This window comes from Stigmatopora argus, chromosome 18 (genome assembly GCF_051989625.1).
Source record: "Stigmatopora argus isolate UIUO_Sarg chromosome 18, RoL_Sarg_1.0, whole genome shotgun sequence".
Lineage (NCBI taxonomy): Eukaryota > Metazoa > Chordata > Actinopteri > Syngnathiformes > Syngnathidae > Stigmatopora > Stigmatopora argus.
In genome coordinates, this window is record NC_135404.1 from 1,738,541 (window position 1) to 1,754,777 (window position 16,237).

Here is a 16,237-nt window from a genome sequence, read left to right on the forward strand (position 1 = left end):
ATGTTTGTACTGCATTCCAACACTAATTTACAAATGATATGTCTGCTTGGTATAACAAGGGATCCTCTTTTGGGTTGGAGCAAAATTGCCTTGCTTGGTACATCTAGTGTTAAAATGCAAACATCTCACAAACAAACAACCTTCAGCAAGGCTCACCTGTTTGGAGTCCTTCCATTGGTAGTAGCCTGATAACATCACCTTTGTTGTAGCTGAGCAGGCTTTTGTCATCTGTTACAAAACTTTTCAGGGCAATCACATGGCCAGAGTTCTGGTAAACAAAATAGAAGAGCATTAAAATCCTTCTAATAAAGGTTTGAAACACAACATCTACTGGGGTGTATACCTTTATGAGCTCTTTAAGGAAGGATTCAACCATGGCAATTATTTGAGGAGATCTGGAGGAGTACAGTTGGAGGTCTTCATTCGCTAGCTCCAGCTTCACTTGGTTTGTACCACATAATCCCACAGACAGCAATTCTGCAAAGCTTTTAGATGCTTTTAGTAAATTTTTTAGAGTACAGTATTTTCAGTTAAACATTGACAAAAACTACCTGTACAAAACACTCAATGTCAAGTTCAATTTCAAACTTGCAGTACGTACTGGACATACAGAGCAATGAAATTATGTTTCTCTCAAACCCCTCAAAATGAATCTAATACCAGAATGATAAAGGCATCTGGATGGAGACCTAATAGCTTTCTAGGTGTATTTTTCCAAAGTCTTCAATACACCTCTTGAAACTAGATTAAAGTGGAGTCTTGAACGCAGATGACAGGACAAGAAAGTTATACTTAATCTATTTATTGATCTATTTAATAAAGATCTACATAACAGACCTAATAGCAGTAGTGCAAAACCAGTTTAAAGGCTGTTTTTTGGTTAAGCATTGTAGGTGTATATTTCCAACGTCTTCAATACACCTCTTGAAACTAGATTAACGTGGAGTCTTGAACACAGATGACAGGACAAGAAAGTTATACTTAATTGATCTATTTAATAAAGATCTACATAACAAAGTGACATATGGTCAAAAAAACGGTGTCGTTATCAGCCGGCGGTTTCATCTGACTGCCGAAAACAGCCACACATATCAAAGCCAAGAACAGGTGACATGACCGTAAAAATGTTTTATCTCACTTGTCTCCGCCCACACTTCCAAACCACTGAACTCCAAAGGCAGTTGCCGTGCTATGCTAGGAAATGTTCAGTCCCGCCAACTAAACGATCAAACATAAAAACAATAAAGGAAATATATACAAAACATCACACCAATAAGGAACATGACACAATCAATCCCTGATTGGCCCCAACAAGCAAGTTAAAGTGCATCAAGAGAAATTGGGTCAATGTACACCCATCATGAAAGAAGACACATAGAAGGTACACGTTATACTAACATCAGTAGCCCAAAGTCAACAGCTTAATTAAGATTAATTGAAGATGAATGATGAAATGCCTAAAGTGACTTAGCAGAAAAGTGCAGTCTTGTCCCACTGTGGACGATAAATAAAAGTTCCTGATTGCGTACATACGTGAAGAGGCACAACAGATGGTTGCTCATATTTTCACCATGTCGGTTGTGGTGGTTGTATTAAGTTTCGAAGCACGGCGGGATCCCATAGGAGACTCTTCGATAAGTTGGGTAGGGAAGCCGTACAAGATTTATTTAAGAGGCTTTGTCCCAGAGTTCGAAAAAGAGTTGCATGGATCGTGTTGGTCATTCGGGAGACTTGTTAAATGACAAGAAGTTAGGAAGGAGCACAGACTTGATGATTCAAGGGGCATACAGAGACAAATCCTCGGGATGAGAGCAAAAGGTCGTGAGCCAGACTAGGTGTAGAGTAGGTGAGATGCAACTGACGGAGGAACCAGAGATAGGATGACGAGGTGGAGTGTCCACTTGCTACTTAAAGGTGACTGATGTTTGTTTGCCTGCAGCTGTGGCAGTTCACCCCCTCTGCCTCCGAACTGTAATCACAAAAACCCCTTCACCTGTCCAAGATTGATGAGACTACAGGGAGGAGCCACAGAGGCCCTAACAGGTTGTTTTACCACTGACTCGAACTGCCTGAGGTTTTCAAGTCAAGAAATCTAACACCCAGTTGCAGTGTGAGGTATTAAGACCAGTCATTGCAAATTCGAGAATAACTGTTTGTGGTTGATTATGTTGAATGCCGATGTGTGTGTGGGGGGCAGTGGAGATGGCATCATTGGTAAAACTGTTGGATCAATACGTGTACTGGAGGATAAGAACGGACTTGAGGTGGAGCATGACTAGCCGTTAAATGCACTTCATGAGGATGGGTGTGGTTGAAATTGGGCAGGAGTCATTGAGGCAGGAAGGTGATGATTTCTTGGGGCTAGGGATCATGGTGATGACTTTGATGCACGTGGGGGCAACAGATATACATAGTGAGATGTTAAAGACGCCCCACCGACGAGTCATTACCTTAACGTGGTGGTGGGGTTTGTGTGTCCCAATGATCTTTGGAGCTATATTGTCTGAGGCCTTGTGCCCCTGGTAGGGTCACCCATGGCAAACTGGTCTGAGGTGAGGGACCAGACAAAGCATGACTCAGAAGACCTCTTAAGATGAAAAACATAATTGGACAACGTCTTCCCTCGCCCGAACGTGGCTCACCGGGGCCCCACTCTGGAGCCAGGCTGAGAGGGGCCCGATGGCGAGCGCCTGGTGGCCGGACCTACACCCACAGCAGGAGCACAGCCCGAAGAGGCGACGTGGGTTTCCCCTCACACGGGCTCACCACCTGTGAGAGGGGCCAAAGAGGCTGCAGAACCGAGCTCTTGGGACATGGAATGTCACCTCTCTGGTTGGGAGAGAGCCTGAGCTGGTCGGGCTCACCTCTACGCACAGCTTAGTTTCCGGTACCATTCCTCTCGAGGGGGGGTTGGACATTTCCACTCTGGAGTTGCCCGCGGTGAGAGGCGCCGAGCGCGTGTGGGCGTATATGTCGGGGTTTACATCGGTGGACGACAGAGTAGCATCCCTCCGTCTTCGGGTGGGGGGATGGGACTTGACTGTTGTTTGTGCGTATATACCAAACAGCAGTTCAGAGTACCCACCCTTTTTGGAGTGGATTTCGGCGGACTCCCCCGTTCTGCTGGGGGATTTCAATGCTCTCGTGGGCAATGACACTGAGACCTGGAGGGGAGTAATTGGGAAGAAGATGCCAGCGTGGCCCGGGGAGACCCAAACGTTTTGTGAGGGTCTGCTGGGAATGCCTGGCGGAGTCCCCTGTCAGGAGATTTCAATTCCCACCTCCGACAGAGCTTCTCTCATGTCCGGGAAAAGGCGGGACACATTGAGTCCGAGTGGACCATGTTCCACGCTTCCGCGCAGACCGGAGCTGCGGCCACAAGGTTGTCGGTGCCTGTCGTGGTGGCAACCCCAGAACCCGCTTGTGGACACCTGCGATAAGGGATGCTGTCAGGCTGAAAAGGGAGTCCTATCGGGCCCTTTTGGCCCATGGGACTCCGCAGGCAGCTGACGGGTACCGGGTGGCCAAGCGGCACGCGGCTTTGGTCGTCTCTGAGGCAAAAACCCAGGCATGGAAGGAGTTCGGAGTTCAACAAAAAATGCAAGCACTCTAGAGTGTTAAAACACTATATTTTACGATTCTTTTGTATCCTATGGCTTTTATAATTAGGATTATCATGATCATTCATGGATTTTTTGGGGGAAAAACTAGCTTTATATTTTATCATTAAGAATTAAAAAATAATGTAATCATGCTCACCGGCCCGGCCTATCATGATGACGTTGACATTTAAGGTGCATTCAACCTTTAGGCCTTGACTGGGTGTATGTCACTTCATAACAAAATCCGAGTTCTTTGAACACTTGTTGTGTATTCCAGTGTCCAAATCTACCCTTAGCTAGTACTAGTTCCATATACCTTTTTTGAGAAAACTGAGATTCAAAAGATTTCTTAATACATACATTTAACCTAAAGCTTCTTTTTGGACAAAGACAACAGTCTCAATGTGATGGATACAATGTCCTGAGAATGAAATGAGCTGGATGAATATGAACAACATGAAAATCAGTGTGTCCCATCCACTGATCTTAAACCATGCTTTCTCTGTGTGTTGAATGGATGTTTACCTGTAACTTCGAAGTAGACTGAGGTGTGTTGCATCCATGCCTGAGGCCGTTACTATCTTGAGGAGATTAATTCCATGATGATTCACTCCCAAAATCTGAGCATCACCACTGTCTGACTGCAATTAGTAGATGTTATTTATAAATGGGGTCAAGGCATATGTGGCATCGATCCTAGATTTTGATTGTTAGGTTTGGTTCACATTCGTAATGTAGTTCTCCAGATGAGAATGTTAGGGAAATGCTACGTAAATTATTGAAATTAAACCAACTGGTACTTGACTTGCATTTCATTGTCCTCAATGTTTCCTGTAATTAGAGCTCTGCGGTACAGACCAAATTTGTTTTATAATTATGAAAATAACCATGAATTTACTAATATACAGTGAGTTCAATAATTATTGAACACCCAGCTATATTGCAAGTTCTCCCACTATGAAATCATTGAGGAGTCTGAAATTGTTATTGTATGTGTATGTCCACTGTGAGACAGATACTAATCCAAACAGAAAAAGCCAGCAATCACAATGTATGATTTTTTTAAAATGATTTATTTGTGTGATACAGCTGCAAATTAGGGTTTGAACAAATGAGAAAACCAATAACAATCTATGGTTCACTAGCCTCTGTTTGCAATTACAGACGTCACATGTTCCCTGTAGTTTTTCACCAGGTTTGCACACACTGCAGAAGGGATTTTGCCCCACTCCTCCACACAGATAAGTCAGGTTTCTGGGCTGTCGCTGAGAAACACAGAGCTTAAGCTCCCTCCAAAGATTTTCTATTGGGTTGAGGACTAGAGAATGGCTAGGCCACGCCAGAATCTTAAAATGCTTCTTATGGAACTACTCCATGGTTTTTGGTTCATTGTCATGTTGGAAGACCCAGCCACAACCCAACTTCAATGCCATGACTAAGTGTTGAGTTTATTATTATCATATGTATCATTTACCAGTGTTATCCTACATTTGCTACCATATATGGATGTTTTAATGGAGCTGAAGTACGCATAAAGTATCCACTCGGGTTGCTATAAACTTCTGTGAGGACAATGAACTCTGGGCGACTTCCAACTTGGAGGCCATCTTGGATTGAGGAGAAGCGATTCCGGCAAATGATGTGATTTCAACAATTGTTTACGCCAAAAAGACTGAGACGGTTTAATGGAAACCAGATGCTACACACACATTATCTTTCTGTAATGGACACACCTATTCTTTCACAATAAAAGGGGACCGAGGGCTCAAGCATTTTGGAAGAAAAAAGAAGACATTAACGCTGTTTTTCCCCCTCACCAGAGCAAGAAGTTTGCGTCATCTTTTCTTATGCTTTTACAAAATGTCAAATTGGCAAACTTGACACTAAGGCAAGGAGATTGTTTCTCAAAATCTCACAATACATGGCCCCAGTCATCCTCTCCTTAATAGAGTGGAGTCGTCCTGTCCCATGTGCAGAAAAGCCACCCCAAAGCATGATGCTCCTGCCCACATTCTTCACAGTAGGAATGGTGTTGTTGGGATGGTAACCTTCTCCCTTGACTCCTCTGTATCATCCAAATAGTCATTGGCAAACTTAAGACAGACCTTGCTTGACATGTGCTGGTTTAAGCGGGGGAACCTGATTTCTATCCATGATAGTATATTAGTATATTACCAACAGTCAGCTTGGAAACAGTGGTCTCCTTTCTTTGCATCATATCTTGTATGGAGGTCCACTTCGATTGATATTATCCATCATGTTCAGCTTTTTCCATTTTCTAATGATTGCTCCAACAGTGGACCTTTTTTTTACCATGCAGGTTTGCAATTTCTCCATAACCCTTTCAAGCCTAGTGGATGTGTACAATTTTGTCTCTGGGCTCTTGGGACAGTTCTTTGGTCTTGGCCCGATTACGTTTGAGTCTTACTGCTTGTATGGGGTGGATAGGTGTCTTTATGCAGCCAACGACCGCAAACAGGTATATCTGATTGAGGATAAGACATGGAGTGGAGGTGGAATTTTAAAGGTGGACAAAGAGGTATTTCAGGTTCAAGCTGATAGACAGGTGTGCAAATAAATTGTTAAAAAAAATCATACATTGTGATTTCTGGATTTTTCATTTTAGATTATCTCTCTCACTGTGAACATGCATCTACGATGTTAACTTCAGGCCCCTCCATGATTTCTAAGTGAAGGAACTTGCATTTTAGCAGGGTGTTCAAATATGTATTGAACTCACTGTACATACACATTCTGCTAATGCATTCAATGCCAAAGCAGGATTTTCACCCTCAACATTTTTCAACAAACATTTTTCAACAAAATTATATTAGGCCTACTGAAATTGAAAATGTATTTAGCACAAGGAAACAACTCAGCAGCACATGTCGAATGCACTCAAGGTTTGACTGAGCATATGTTGGCTCTGTGCAGTGGTGCCGGCGGAGAGTGGTTAGCGTGTCGGCCTCACAGTTGGGGGATTGAGGTTTCGATTCCCTGGTTGGTCCTGACTGTGTGGAGTTTGTATGTTCTCCCCAGGCTTGCGTGGCTTTTTGCCGGGTATTCCGGTTTCCTTCGACATCCCAAACACATGCAAGGTAGGCTGGTTGAACCCTCTAAATTGCGTTGGTATGTTTATTGAGCTGCCACATGTCCACCCCATTGGAAAAGGTCTTACCATCAGTTATTTATTTGAATCTCTTGATAATCTTATCTTGTTCTTCTTTTTTGCATACGTGTTTCATACAAAAATCGTCTTTTAAAAATTTGAAAATAATTTAGGGGATAGTATTAAAGATTGTGGAAGGAATTATGCTAATTTAATGTAAAATATGTTTCTACTGACCAAAATCTACCATATTTTCTCGCATATATGTAATATTTTCAGCTCAAAAATATGATGACTGAATTAAGGGTACGGCTTATATGCGCACAAATTAGACTTGACATGCACGTTCCTGCAAGGTGACAAAGACGAAACGCCATAACGCAAGACAATGCGGCTGATACGGTTATCTATTTCAAAATAGAGAAAAGTTAAAAAGATAAAACGCTAAATACATTTATTTTTTTAACATCTATGAATAAAATATGAGATATAAGAAAAAAATAAACCGTGTCTTGAATAAAACATGAAAAAAATCATTTACTTGTGCCTGCCATTGCTTGCTCACGGCGCCGCCATCTTACTGTAGTTAAATGTGCTCTGACTGGCCAGACGAGAGTAGCCTTGATATAAGTGTTCATAGTGTTTACCATGTGAGCACTGCTCACGTGACTTCCTGTTTCTGCTTTGATTTTTTTTTTCGAAAGTGACAACTATTGCCATATATGAACCATTGAAAGAATCGAGATATTTCGACATCAGAAGAAATATGGCCACAAACAACATCTTAAACTTCTCGTAAGAAAATTGAATTTTTTGTCATTAAAAAGCATCAGGTTCTCCTCAAAAAAGTTTTTTTCCATTTTCAAATTGAATAATTTTATATTTTGCATTTACAAAGACAGGCATTCCTTATAATATTGACCCAAGTAACGTGCAATCCAGCAGACAATCCTTTAGATTCATACAGTATCTTAGAAATACGACTTGAAAAGATTTTTGTTGTGAAATTGTGAATTAGGGGGCGTCCTATACGAGAGTAATTGTAAAATTAAACGATTTTAAAGCAATTTTAAGTGTACAGCTTATAAGCGGAGGCGGCTAAAATCCGAGAAAATACGGTAAGTGAAGAAACCACTTCTGGAACAACTTAATTTTGTAAGTACAGGTACCACTATATTAGTACTTAGACTGGAAAAGGTTCCACCTTTACCTTATTTATTGCTCCCGTTGAGCAGCTAAAAATTAAATAAATCTTTCAAGGCGCAGAGACCTGTATTTTTATATAGTTTCCGCGTGTTTTCCATCGATCTAGGCTAGTTCTTGGATTAACACCGGTTCTGTATTTTGAGCAACCAAGGACTCGTCCAAAGTGTTGAAAACTGCTTAGCAAATCACAGCTGTCTCCGGGCCAGAGGCGGACACCCTGAATCGGTGGCCAGCCGATCGCAGGGCACAAGGAGAGAACCATGCACATTCATACCATGCATAGGGGCAATTTAGAGTGTCCAATCAGCCTCCCATGCATGTTTTTGGAATGTGGGAGGAAACCGGAGTACCCGGAGGAAGCCCACGGAGGCCCAGGGAGAACATGAAAACTCCACGCAGGTGGATGTGACCTGGATTTGAACCCAGGACCCCAGAGCTGTGAGGCCAACAACCACTTGCACCACCGGGCCGCCACTTTTAAATAGTACAATTCAATGATATTGAACAGATTATCTCTAAGGATACGTAATTATTAAATGTTTACCTTAACAGGAAATAGCCGTGAAAAGTAGTTTTTCCAGTTGTCTCGAGCAGCAATGACAATCCTTTTCTTTATGCTGTCATCCTGGGTGGTGCTCATCGTTCCCACATTAATATTAGCTATGAAGCACAAATATCAAAAATTACTTTTTTTACGAAGGTTACAGACTACCTAGTGCAGTGGTTCTTAACCTTGTTGGAGCTACCAAACCCCACATGTTTCATATGCACATTCACCGAACCCTACTTTAGTGTAAAATAAAAAAAAATCTTCAGCTTGCTTCCAACCGTGCCCAAGGGCAGGCCAACCGCCGTCGTGCCCCTGCACCAACCTACGTCGTGGGTCAAGAGGTTTGGCTGTCCACCCGTGATCTTCCCTTAAAGACCAAGTCCCGGAAGCTGTCTCCCCGCTTCATCGGCCCCTACAAAATCGAACGGATAATAAACCCATGTGCCGTGCGCCTCAAGCTCCCACCGCCCCTCCGCATCCACCCCACCTTCCACGTTTCCCAGATCAAGCCGGTCACGACGAACCCTCTGTCAAAATGATAACAAGAACGGTGAGCAAAAATCCCAGAACCACGTGAGGGGACCTAGTAAATGACCTACACAGAGATGGGACCACAGTAACAAAGGCTACTATCGATAACACAGTGCCCCGCCAGGGACTCAAATCCTGCACTGCCAGACGTGCTGACGTCAGTGCACATCCAGGCCCGTCTGCAGTTCGCTAGAGAGCATTTGGATGATCCAGAAGAGGACTGTGTTATGGTCAGATGAAACCAAAATGGAACTTTTTGGGGAAATTGATCTAAGACATATAGCATAGGCTATGACACCTATGATCCCCAATAAAATAAAACTTCAACTGAAGAGATAACTACCCTTGTTAATATCTGAAAGCAGATGCCTAAAGAACAATACAATGAAGAGTTAGAAAAACTAAGTGTTAGAATGGCACTAAGCAAGGAAGAGCATGGATCTGTATTTGGCCATACAGACATGGAGACTGTCATCACAGACCAATCTCAACTCCAACCAAGTTCCATTTCCTTAACTCGTTCTAGTCAGCATTTAGGTGCAGAAGTAGGGCTAAGGCAGTTAAAGATATCCAGACTAAACAAGCAAAGATACATAAACTAAAAAGCAAATTGAAGGTAGCAGATGCGGCTATAAAAGTAGAAGAAGCAGCCAGGCTACCAAAAGTTGAGCGGAAAAGAGCAAGGGGCCAATAAGATAGAAGGTATGAATAAAGTTACTGCAGATACAGGCAGAAAAGGAAGTTCAAGCAGCAACTGCACGGGTTAAGGCGTACGATAGTTTAGGAAGTGAGTAGTATTAGGATGAAGATTTTGGAATGAAAACCCTTCAAGCAGAGACCAAGCACACATTAAATCCAAGATTCTGGTGGCTCCTGTATCTTATGATGTCATCATTTTGAAGGAAAGCTGATGGCAACGTTACATAAATTATTTTTGTGGTACAATTTCAACAGTTATGGATCTATGTGAGTCATGAGCATTTTTTTAAAATCTCTTTCTTTAAGACTTACTCTGGCGTTCAGTTAAAATCATATGTTGGGCATGTGAACTTCAATTTTTACTTCCACTTTTATTTTTTATTTTTATGTCTTGTTTCAGACCCGGATTGCGTTCATTGATAGTGAACTCTGTAATTTCATGATGCCTGACCAGGAAGAAACTTACCTAACAGATCTTTCATCTTCCTTCTCTCCTCTCTGCTTATTCTCATGCAGTAATCAGAGTGTGTGTCTCTCAAAATCTTTAAAAAAAGAAGCTCATATGGAATCAACAACAATTCAGATGCCCGGCGTATCTCATAATAACTATACATCGATAGGCATAACTAGAGAGACACAACAAAGAACATATTTATAAACGGTTATATCAGATGATTCTGCACTAACCTGTTGATATAAAAGATTGAGGAGATAGGGTTGGTTGAAGGTATCTTTGGGATAAAACACCTGAAAACGGAAATAGTTGAACGCATTTTTTTATTATTTGATTGTAGTATGAAGAAAACTCCATCAGTTTGTTGAGAATCCTATTTTAACCAGTACAAAAATAGTGAGACATTATATTTTGGTGAGTCTATTTTGCTTTTATCCTTTATTTGCTCTACTTTACTTGACATCCTCTTTTGCTGTCAGTCACGATGACAATAGTATTTTAATTGGTCCTAGTAAATTGGTCCCGTCCTCTTGATACATCTCGAAAGTCAGTTAATTTACTTTTGACTCTCAAAGCCAGTTGCGTTACTGTGTTATGTGGGGGGGAATGGGTCCAAAGAATATATTTCAACAGATCATATTCAATATGGGGGTACTTTAAAAAAAATGCTCAAACAGAACAGAACAAATGACTAGTTTTTCCCCCAAAGACGACTTTTTGTAATCAATCTATTTCAAATTGAGTCCAGAACTAAACAACAACATCAAAGGTCGCCATGGCAAACCCATAACATACTAAAGTTAAATAAAATAAAATGTATTTTGGGGTGTTGATATAAGGCTATGCTCTTCTTTCAGCAGCCGGCTATCCACAGAGTCAAAGTAGCTTTGATACAGACGCTAGTCTTATTATGAGACGTAACTGTCTCTTTGCTGTTTGGTTCTAAACTTATAGAAGACGTCTTACTGACTTAGCTTGGTCTTTCTTGATAGAGCGAACGGTAGATGCATTTAGTCTGAAATTGAGCGAGACGGCAGAGTATGTGTTCCCTTTTTTCTCTATATTGATAAAATTGCACGTTCCCAACATTTGACATCGTTCTCCATTGCCGTTGAGGGTAAAGCGGTTCAGAGAATGAGATGAGATGAGATGAGATTTTTCTTATACAAAAAAATTATAATTACTGAACTATGTACTCATTGAGCTTTAATGTGTGAATCTGACGCAAAACATACAATAAAATATGATAAAATGCCACTAGATTAAGCTCCTTTATGAATGTTTGTGTCTCTGTGTGTATTTCACCTCTTTACGCAGAAAGAGTTTTGCTGGTTCTATGTTGTAAGAGAAGTAAACGCCAGGAGAATAATGAAAAAGCTGAGATGGAATGCTCATGGTCTCTGGTATTACACCTATGAAGAGGAAAATTGAGGTGAATTAAACAAACAAACTGAACATCAGCTCCCCTTTGGTCTCTATCTGACCAATATAGTGTATTTAGTAGAACATGAATGGGTATGGCCTTGTGGTTGGTATCTTTGCCTCCAAATCTGAAGGTTGACTCATGACTCAAACGTTGCAGTGAAGTTTGCATGCTGACCTTGTCATTTTTCCATATTACTTTGGCTACTACCCATATTCTACGACTGGTGGGTGGGTGTACGACTGTACACCCACCCACCAGTCTAACACCATCATCAAATTCGCTGACGACACCACTGTGGTCGGACTCATCTCAGGAGGGGATGAGTCGGCTTACAGAGATGAGGTCACCAATTTGTCTTCGTGGGGCTCAGTGAACAATCTCACACTGAACACCACGAAAACTAAAGAAATCATCCTGGACTTTCGCAAACACGGCACAGATCTGGCCCCACTCCTCATAAATGGAGTATGTGTAGACAGGGTCCAGTCCTTTAAATTCCTGGGGGTCCACGTCACGGACAAGCTCTCATGGTCTACAAACACCACGGCAGTGGTGAAGAAGGCTCAGACACGACTCCATTTCCTCAGGGTACTTAGGAAGAACAACTTGGGCACCAATCTTCTGAGAACCTTCTATAGAACCACTGTAGAGAGCATCCTGGCGTACGGCATCACAGTGTGGTACGCTGGAAGCACGGCGGCAGACAAAAAGGCCATGCAGAAAGTGATTAACACTGCCCAGAGGATTGTCGGCTGCTCTCTGCCCTCACTTGAAGACATTGCCAGCCCTCGTTACCTCAGCAGAGCCAAGAACATCATAGGGGACCCTTACCACCCTGGTCACAATCTGTTCCAGCTGCTGCCCTCTGGCAGACGCTATAGGTCCCACAAAGCACGGACAAATAGGCTTAAGGACAGTTTTTTCCCCACATCCATCAGGAATCTAAACTCGCGCTAACATAACACACATTCCCCTCTGCGGTATATGAACAGATGTTTGGTTGGTGATCTGCCTCCTACTAGCTGACTGAGGAAAGGTAAGTGGAAGACAGTGAAAGGTAAGCGCGAGGTAAGCGACCTGTATCCTCAACAGCGGAATGACAAATTACAAGTCCGTAACTTACACTTATTAGGTCTTTTGCCGATTAAACGTAGCTTATGGAGAAGCACCATCAATTTCGTCACACGCAGTTTCTGCGTGTGATGACAAGTAGGCTTTTGTGTTGTGATAATGACGACAGGGCCTATGTCCGATTATTATTATTATATTCGAAAAGCATGCATATTAAAGTTAACACTGCGTTGAATATTTTCATTCTTATTTCATGTCATTTGCTATTGGCATCTGATTCTATGCTTAATTACGCTATAATAATGCTCATTGAACCTATGGTTAATTGCTATTTTACTTTCAGCTTGAACCAATATTAAAAATAAAAACATTGCCAGTTGCCTCTTGAAAACAGGCTCTGATCAATCAAATTTTATGGTTCTCCTTTAGTGAGAAACATGTCTAGAAGAGAGAAGATGATTCTGACCAACATTCTAATAATTTGGGTCGACTCACTAAGAGATGGGGCAAGCATGGTGGGTGGGTCAGGGATGTTTTGAAGTAGAAGAGGTTGAGGGAAATCAGGGGGAGTTGGTAAAGATCGTCCAAAGTGCTGTGAGATAAGCAAATCTTCAAGGGAGTGCTGCTTCTGCCTCATGCTATTGGATATAACACGAGGCCCAGTGGTGGATGGAGGAGATGACTGTGGGGATGGACCATCTGGAGGAGATTGCTTACCCTCTGGTAGAGATGTGACACACTTTTTCTGCAATTAGCAATGTGTAAGCTTTCAAATTTATAGTATACTTTTCCTTAGTTCAACAAATCGACTTTCCTTACCTTTTTTTGCGGTACTGGTGCTTGGTGTCTCAGTTTGGAAAGGGCCTCCTGTTTGGGATCTACCTTTTTCACAAACTGCCTTGAGGGACCTCTGTGAAGGTAAAGTTAGTAAGCCCATGAGGATTTTGGTTCTGATGAAGGAAAATTTGAATCATGAACATAGTATTGGATTATTTCAACATTTGTTTCGGCTTCACCAGTTCAGCAGAGGTAGTATTACCTACAAATGTCATTCAGAAAATCCAAAGAACATGATTAGCAGCAAATGGACGGACACTCAGCGGCGGTCCGTGAATTTCCTACAGACGCCTTCAGCTGTCTGAATCAATCCAACCCTCAAAAACTATTTTATGGCTATAAAACCTCTACTGCAGCTACAGCTGTGACACATAAAAAACATCAATAATAACCTCATACAATTGAAATATTATTTAGGAATATAGCCATATTTTACACATGAAAAATTCTTTTTACCTGTACACAATATCCATCCTCCTTCCTTTCCTCCTTCTTTTCTATCGCCATCGAAGCTAATGCTGAAAGTCGAGCCTGTCCTGTCGTGTTTCTGACATACATTTATATTTTATTTAGTGCTGAAAATGGTCGTTCCCTGTTGTGACAGGCTTGCTTGCTTCGGAGTTGTCCGACCTTTCTTAATGATGTCCAGCTTTTTTTCTTGAAAAGTCCATCTTGAAAATGGCTTTGACAGTAAATCTGCAAACAAATCCATTTACTCTCCTCCTTCAGCCATTGCGGGTTGACAAAACTGCTATTAAATCAACACAACAATATATTTGCTTGTGCAGCTCGCTCCAGATACAGTTTGATAGCTCTGGCTAGTCCACGCTATCACTAGCCAATCATAGTTGGTGAAAGTGATGACGTATCCCTACGCCTGCGAGAAGGCAATAACGTATCCCTACGCCTGCGAGAAGGCCTAGGTGTCGCCAAATCGAATTCTGATTGGTTAAAGCAACAGTTTTATCGACGCTTGTTTTATGCAGCAGAGCCTGCAGAACTGTTTGTTAAGGCCTCAAGGCAGATTTCTGACCCTGGCAAAAAATAGCTGAAATGTGATTGGTTAGATGCTTAAATATGAAAACACGCATCTGGAAGCAGTGCAACCAGGGGGAAAGCAATGAAAGGAAGCTGACAGACATTTTGGAATTATTAAAAATTATTCATCGACAAAACATAATTAACATCAGTCTGTGATTCAGATATTTTTTAGGCCAGCAGAGAAGGCCTTGCAGGCCCAGACGGTCCACCACTGGGAACACTCCATCCCAGTCGGGTTAGCGACCAGCAGTGGAAAATCACCAACCAAAGGCCCGTTTTCCAGCACTTTTTAACGTCCCCGGGACCATGGGTGATCAGCTCCGATTGGCAGTGAGTTGCTGTTTCATGTGCTTTTGATCACGGAGTTGTTTCTTAAGTTTTTCTGAATCTGCCTTACATAATTTTAAGTAGTTAAATTGTGTGTTTACGTGCGTGTTCTTATTGTAATGAATCTGGTTCTAATGCTGAGGCTGTATTTACATGCTGTTCTTGACTGAACTGGGTGAGTGACGAGAGAGACGTCCTGAAGAGCTGGACGTAATGCTTTTGCTTTTGTTTGATTCGGTGTTGTGGTGTCGGTGGACAATAGCCATGTTGTGTTTTTGGAGTTCCAAGATAAATGAGTAAAGAACCTAACAAAGCTGGCAACATCTTTGCTGATGTTATAGTATGTTTAGTTCACTGCCAGTCCCACTTGCACCCCATTGGATAATAACTGCATTTCTCATTCATTTTAATGGCTTAAAAATTAAGCTTTTTTTGTTCTATATTGTATACATATTTCATACAACATTTAATATACTTTTTCATATGTATTTTTAAATGGTTTAGGGTCTAGTATCAAAGATTGTGGACTGAATTATATTAATTCAATATAAAATAGGACTCTCCTTTACAAAACATCAAAGTTATGAAACCACTTCTGGAACCAATTAATTCCCTACCACTGAATTCTGCTTTACGCATACTCAACTTAATTAATCTCTTTTCTAGAGCAGACCTCCACTTCTCTAAATTACTTCCTTCCCCAGAGCACAACACCATCTGCAAATATTGGATTCGAAAGAGCTTCCTATCTCACCTAATCTGCAATCACCAAGGAAAATAAAAAGGGGCTCAAACTTGACCCCAGGTGCAAATTCCAGCTCAACACAACACTCTTCTTTCACTACTACTGTACACTTCACTGCTGTAGTGTAAAACTGTTATAAGTACGTGTCCTAAACTACTCTGACATACTCCTCTGCTACATCAGACTTCCTCTCGAGGCACCCTCGCGTAGGCTGTCTTAAGATATTCAAAGACACAATCCAGCTCCTTCTGACCTTCCTTTTACTTCTCCATTTGCTTTGAGCAAATGTAGCATCTGTGGTACTCTTCCTTGTCACAATTCGGTCGGTCGTGGAACATGGTGGTTGGCAGGGAAGCAATCACGGGGACAAAGACGTGGAGTGGTCTAACAAAACTTTAATAACTGAGGCAAGAGGTTATTCAAGAAAATAACAATAACTTAGCAATAAATAACAAACTCAAACCTGACAAGGAAAACATGGGGAAACGAGGAACATGGGGCATGGAGCATGGCAACGTGGCATGAAGCAAACATAGCAGACGATCCGACAATGACTAACAAACATATGGGGTTTAAATAGACAGACAAGGGTTGATCACAAAGTACACGCAGCTGGTTACGAGAGGAAGGGAAGCCTGG

General features: G+C 41.8%; 1 protein-coding gene across 2 annotated transcripts in view; it reads right to left on the bottom strand.

Annotated features, from left to right (window-relative positions):
- myo15b (myosin XVB) overlaps positions 1-16,237 on the bottom strand; it is a 184,074-nt gene that overhangs the window by 92,415 nt on the left and 75,422 nt on the right. For both annotated transcript variants that reach the window (XM_077625198.1, XM_077625197.1), the window contains exons 19-27: positions 13,468-13,558; positions 13,144-13,393; positions 11,457-11,563; positions 10,385-10,444; positions 10,164-10,239; positions 8,462-8,577; positions 4,128-4,243; positions 344-485; positions 157-268 (exon numbers count right to left, since the gene is read on the bottom strand). In XM_077625198.1, coding sequence (XP_077481324.1) covers positions 157-268; positions 344-485; positions 4,128-4,243; positions 8,462-8,577; positions 10,164-10,239; positions 10,385-10,444; positions 11,457-11,563; positions 13,144-13,393; positions 13,468-13,558 — 1,070 coding nt within the window. The remainder of the gene's footprint in view (positions 1-156; positions 269-343; positions 486-4,127; positions 4,244-8,461; positions 8,578-10,163; positions 10,240-10,384; positions 10,445-11,456; positions 11,564-13,143; positions 13,394-13,467; positions 13,559-16,237) is intronic.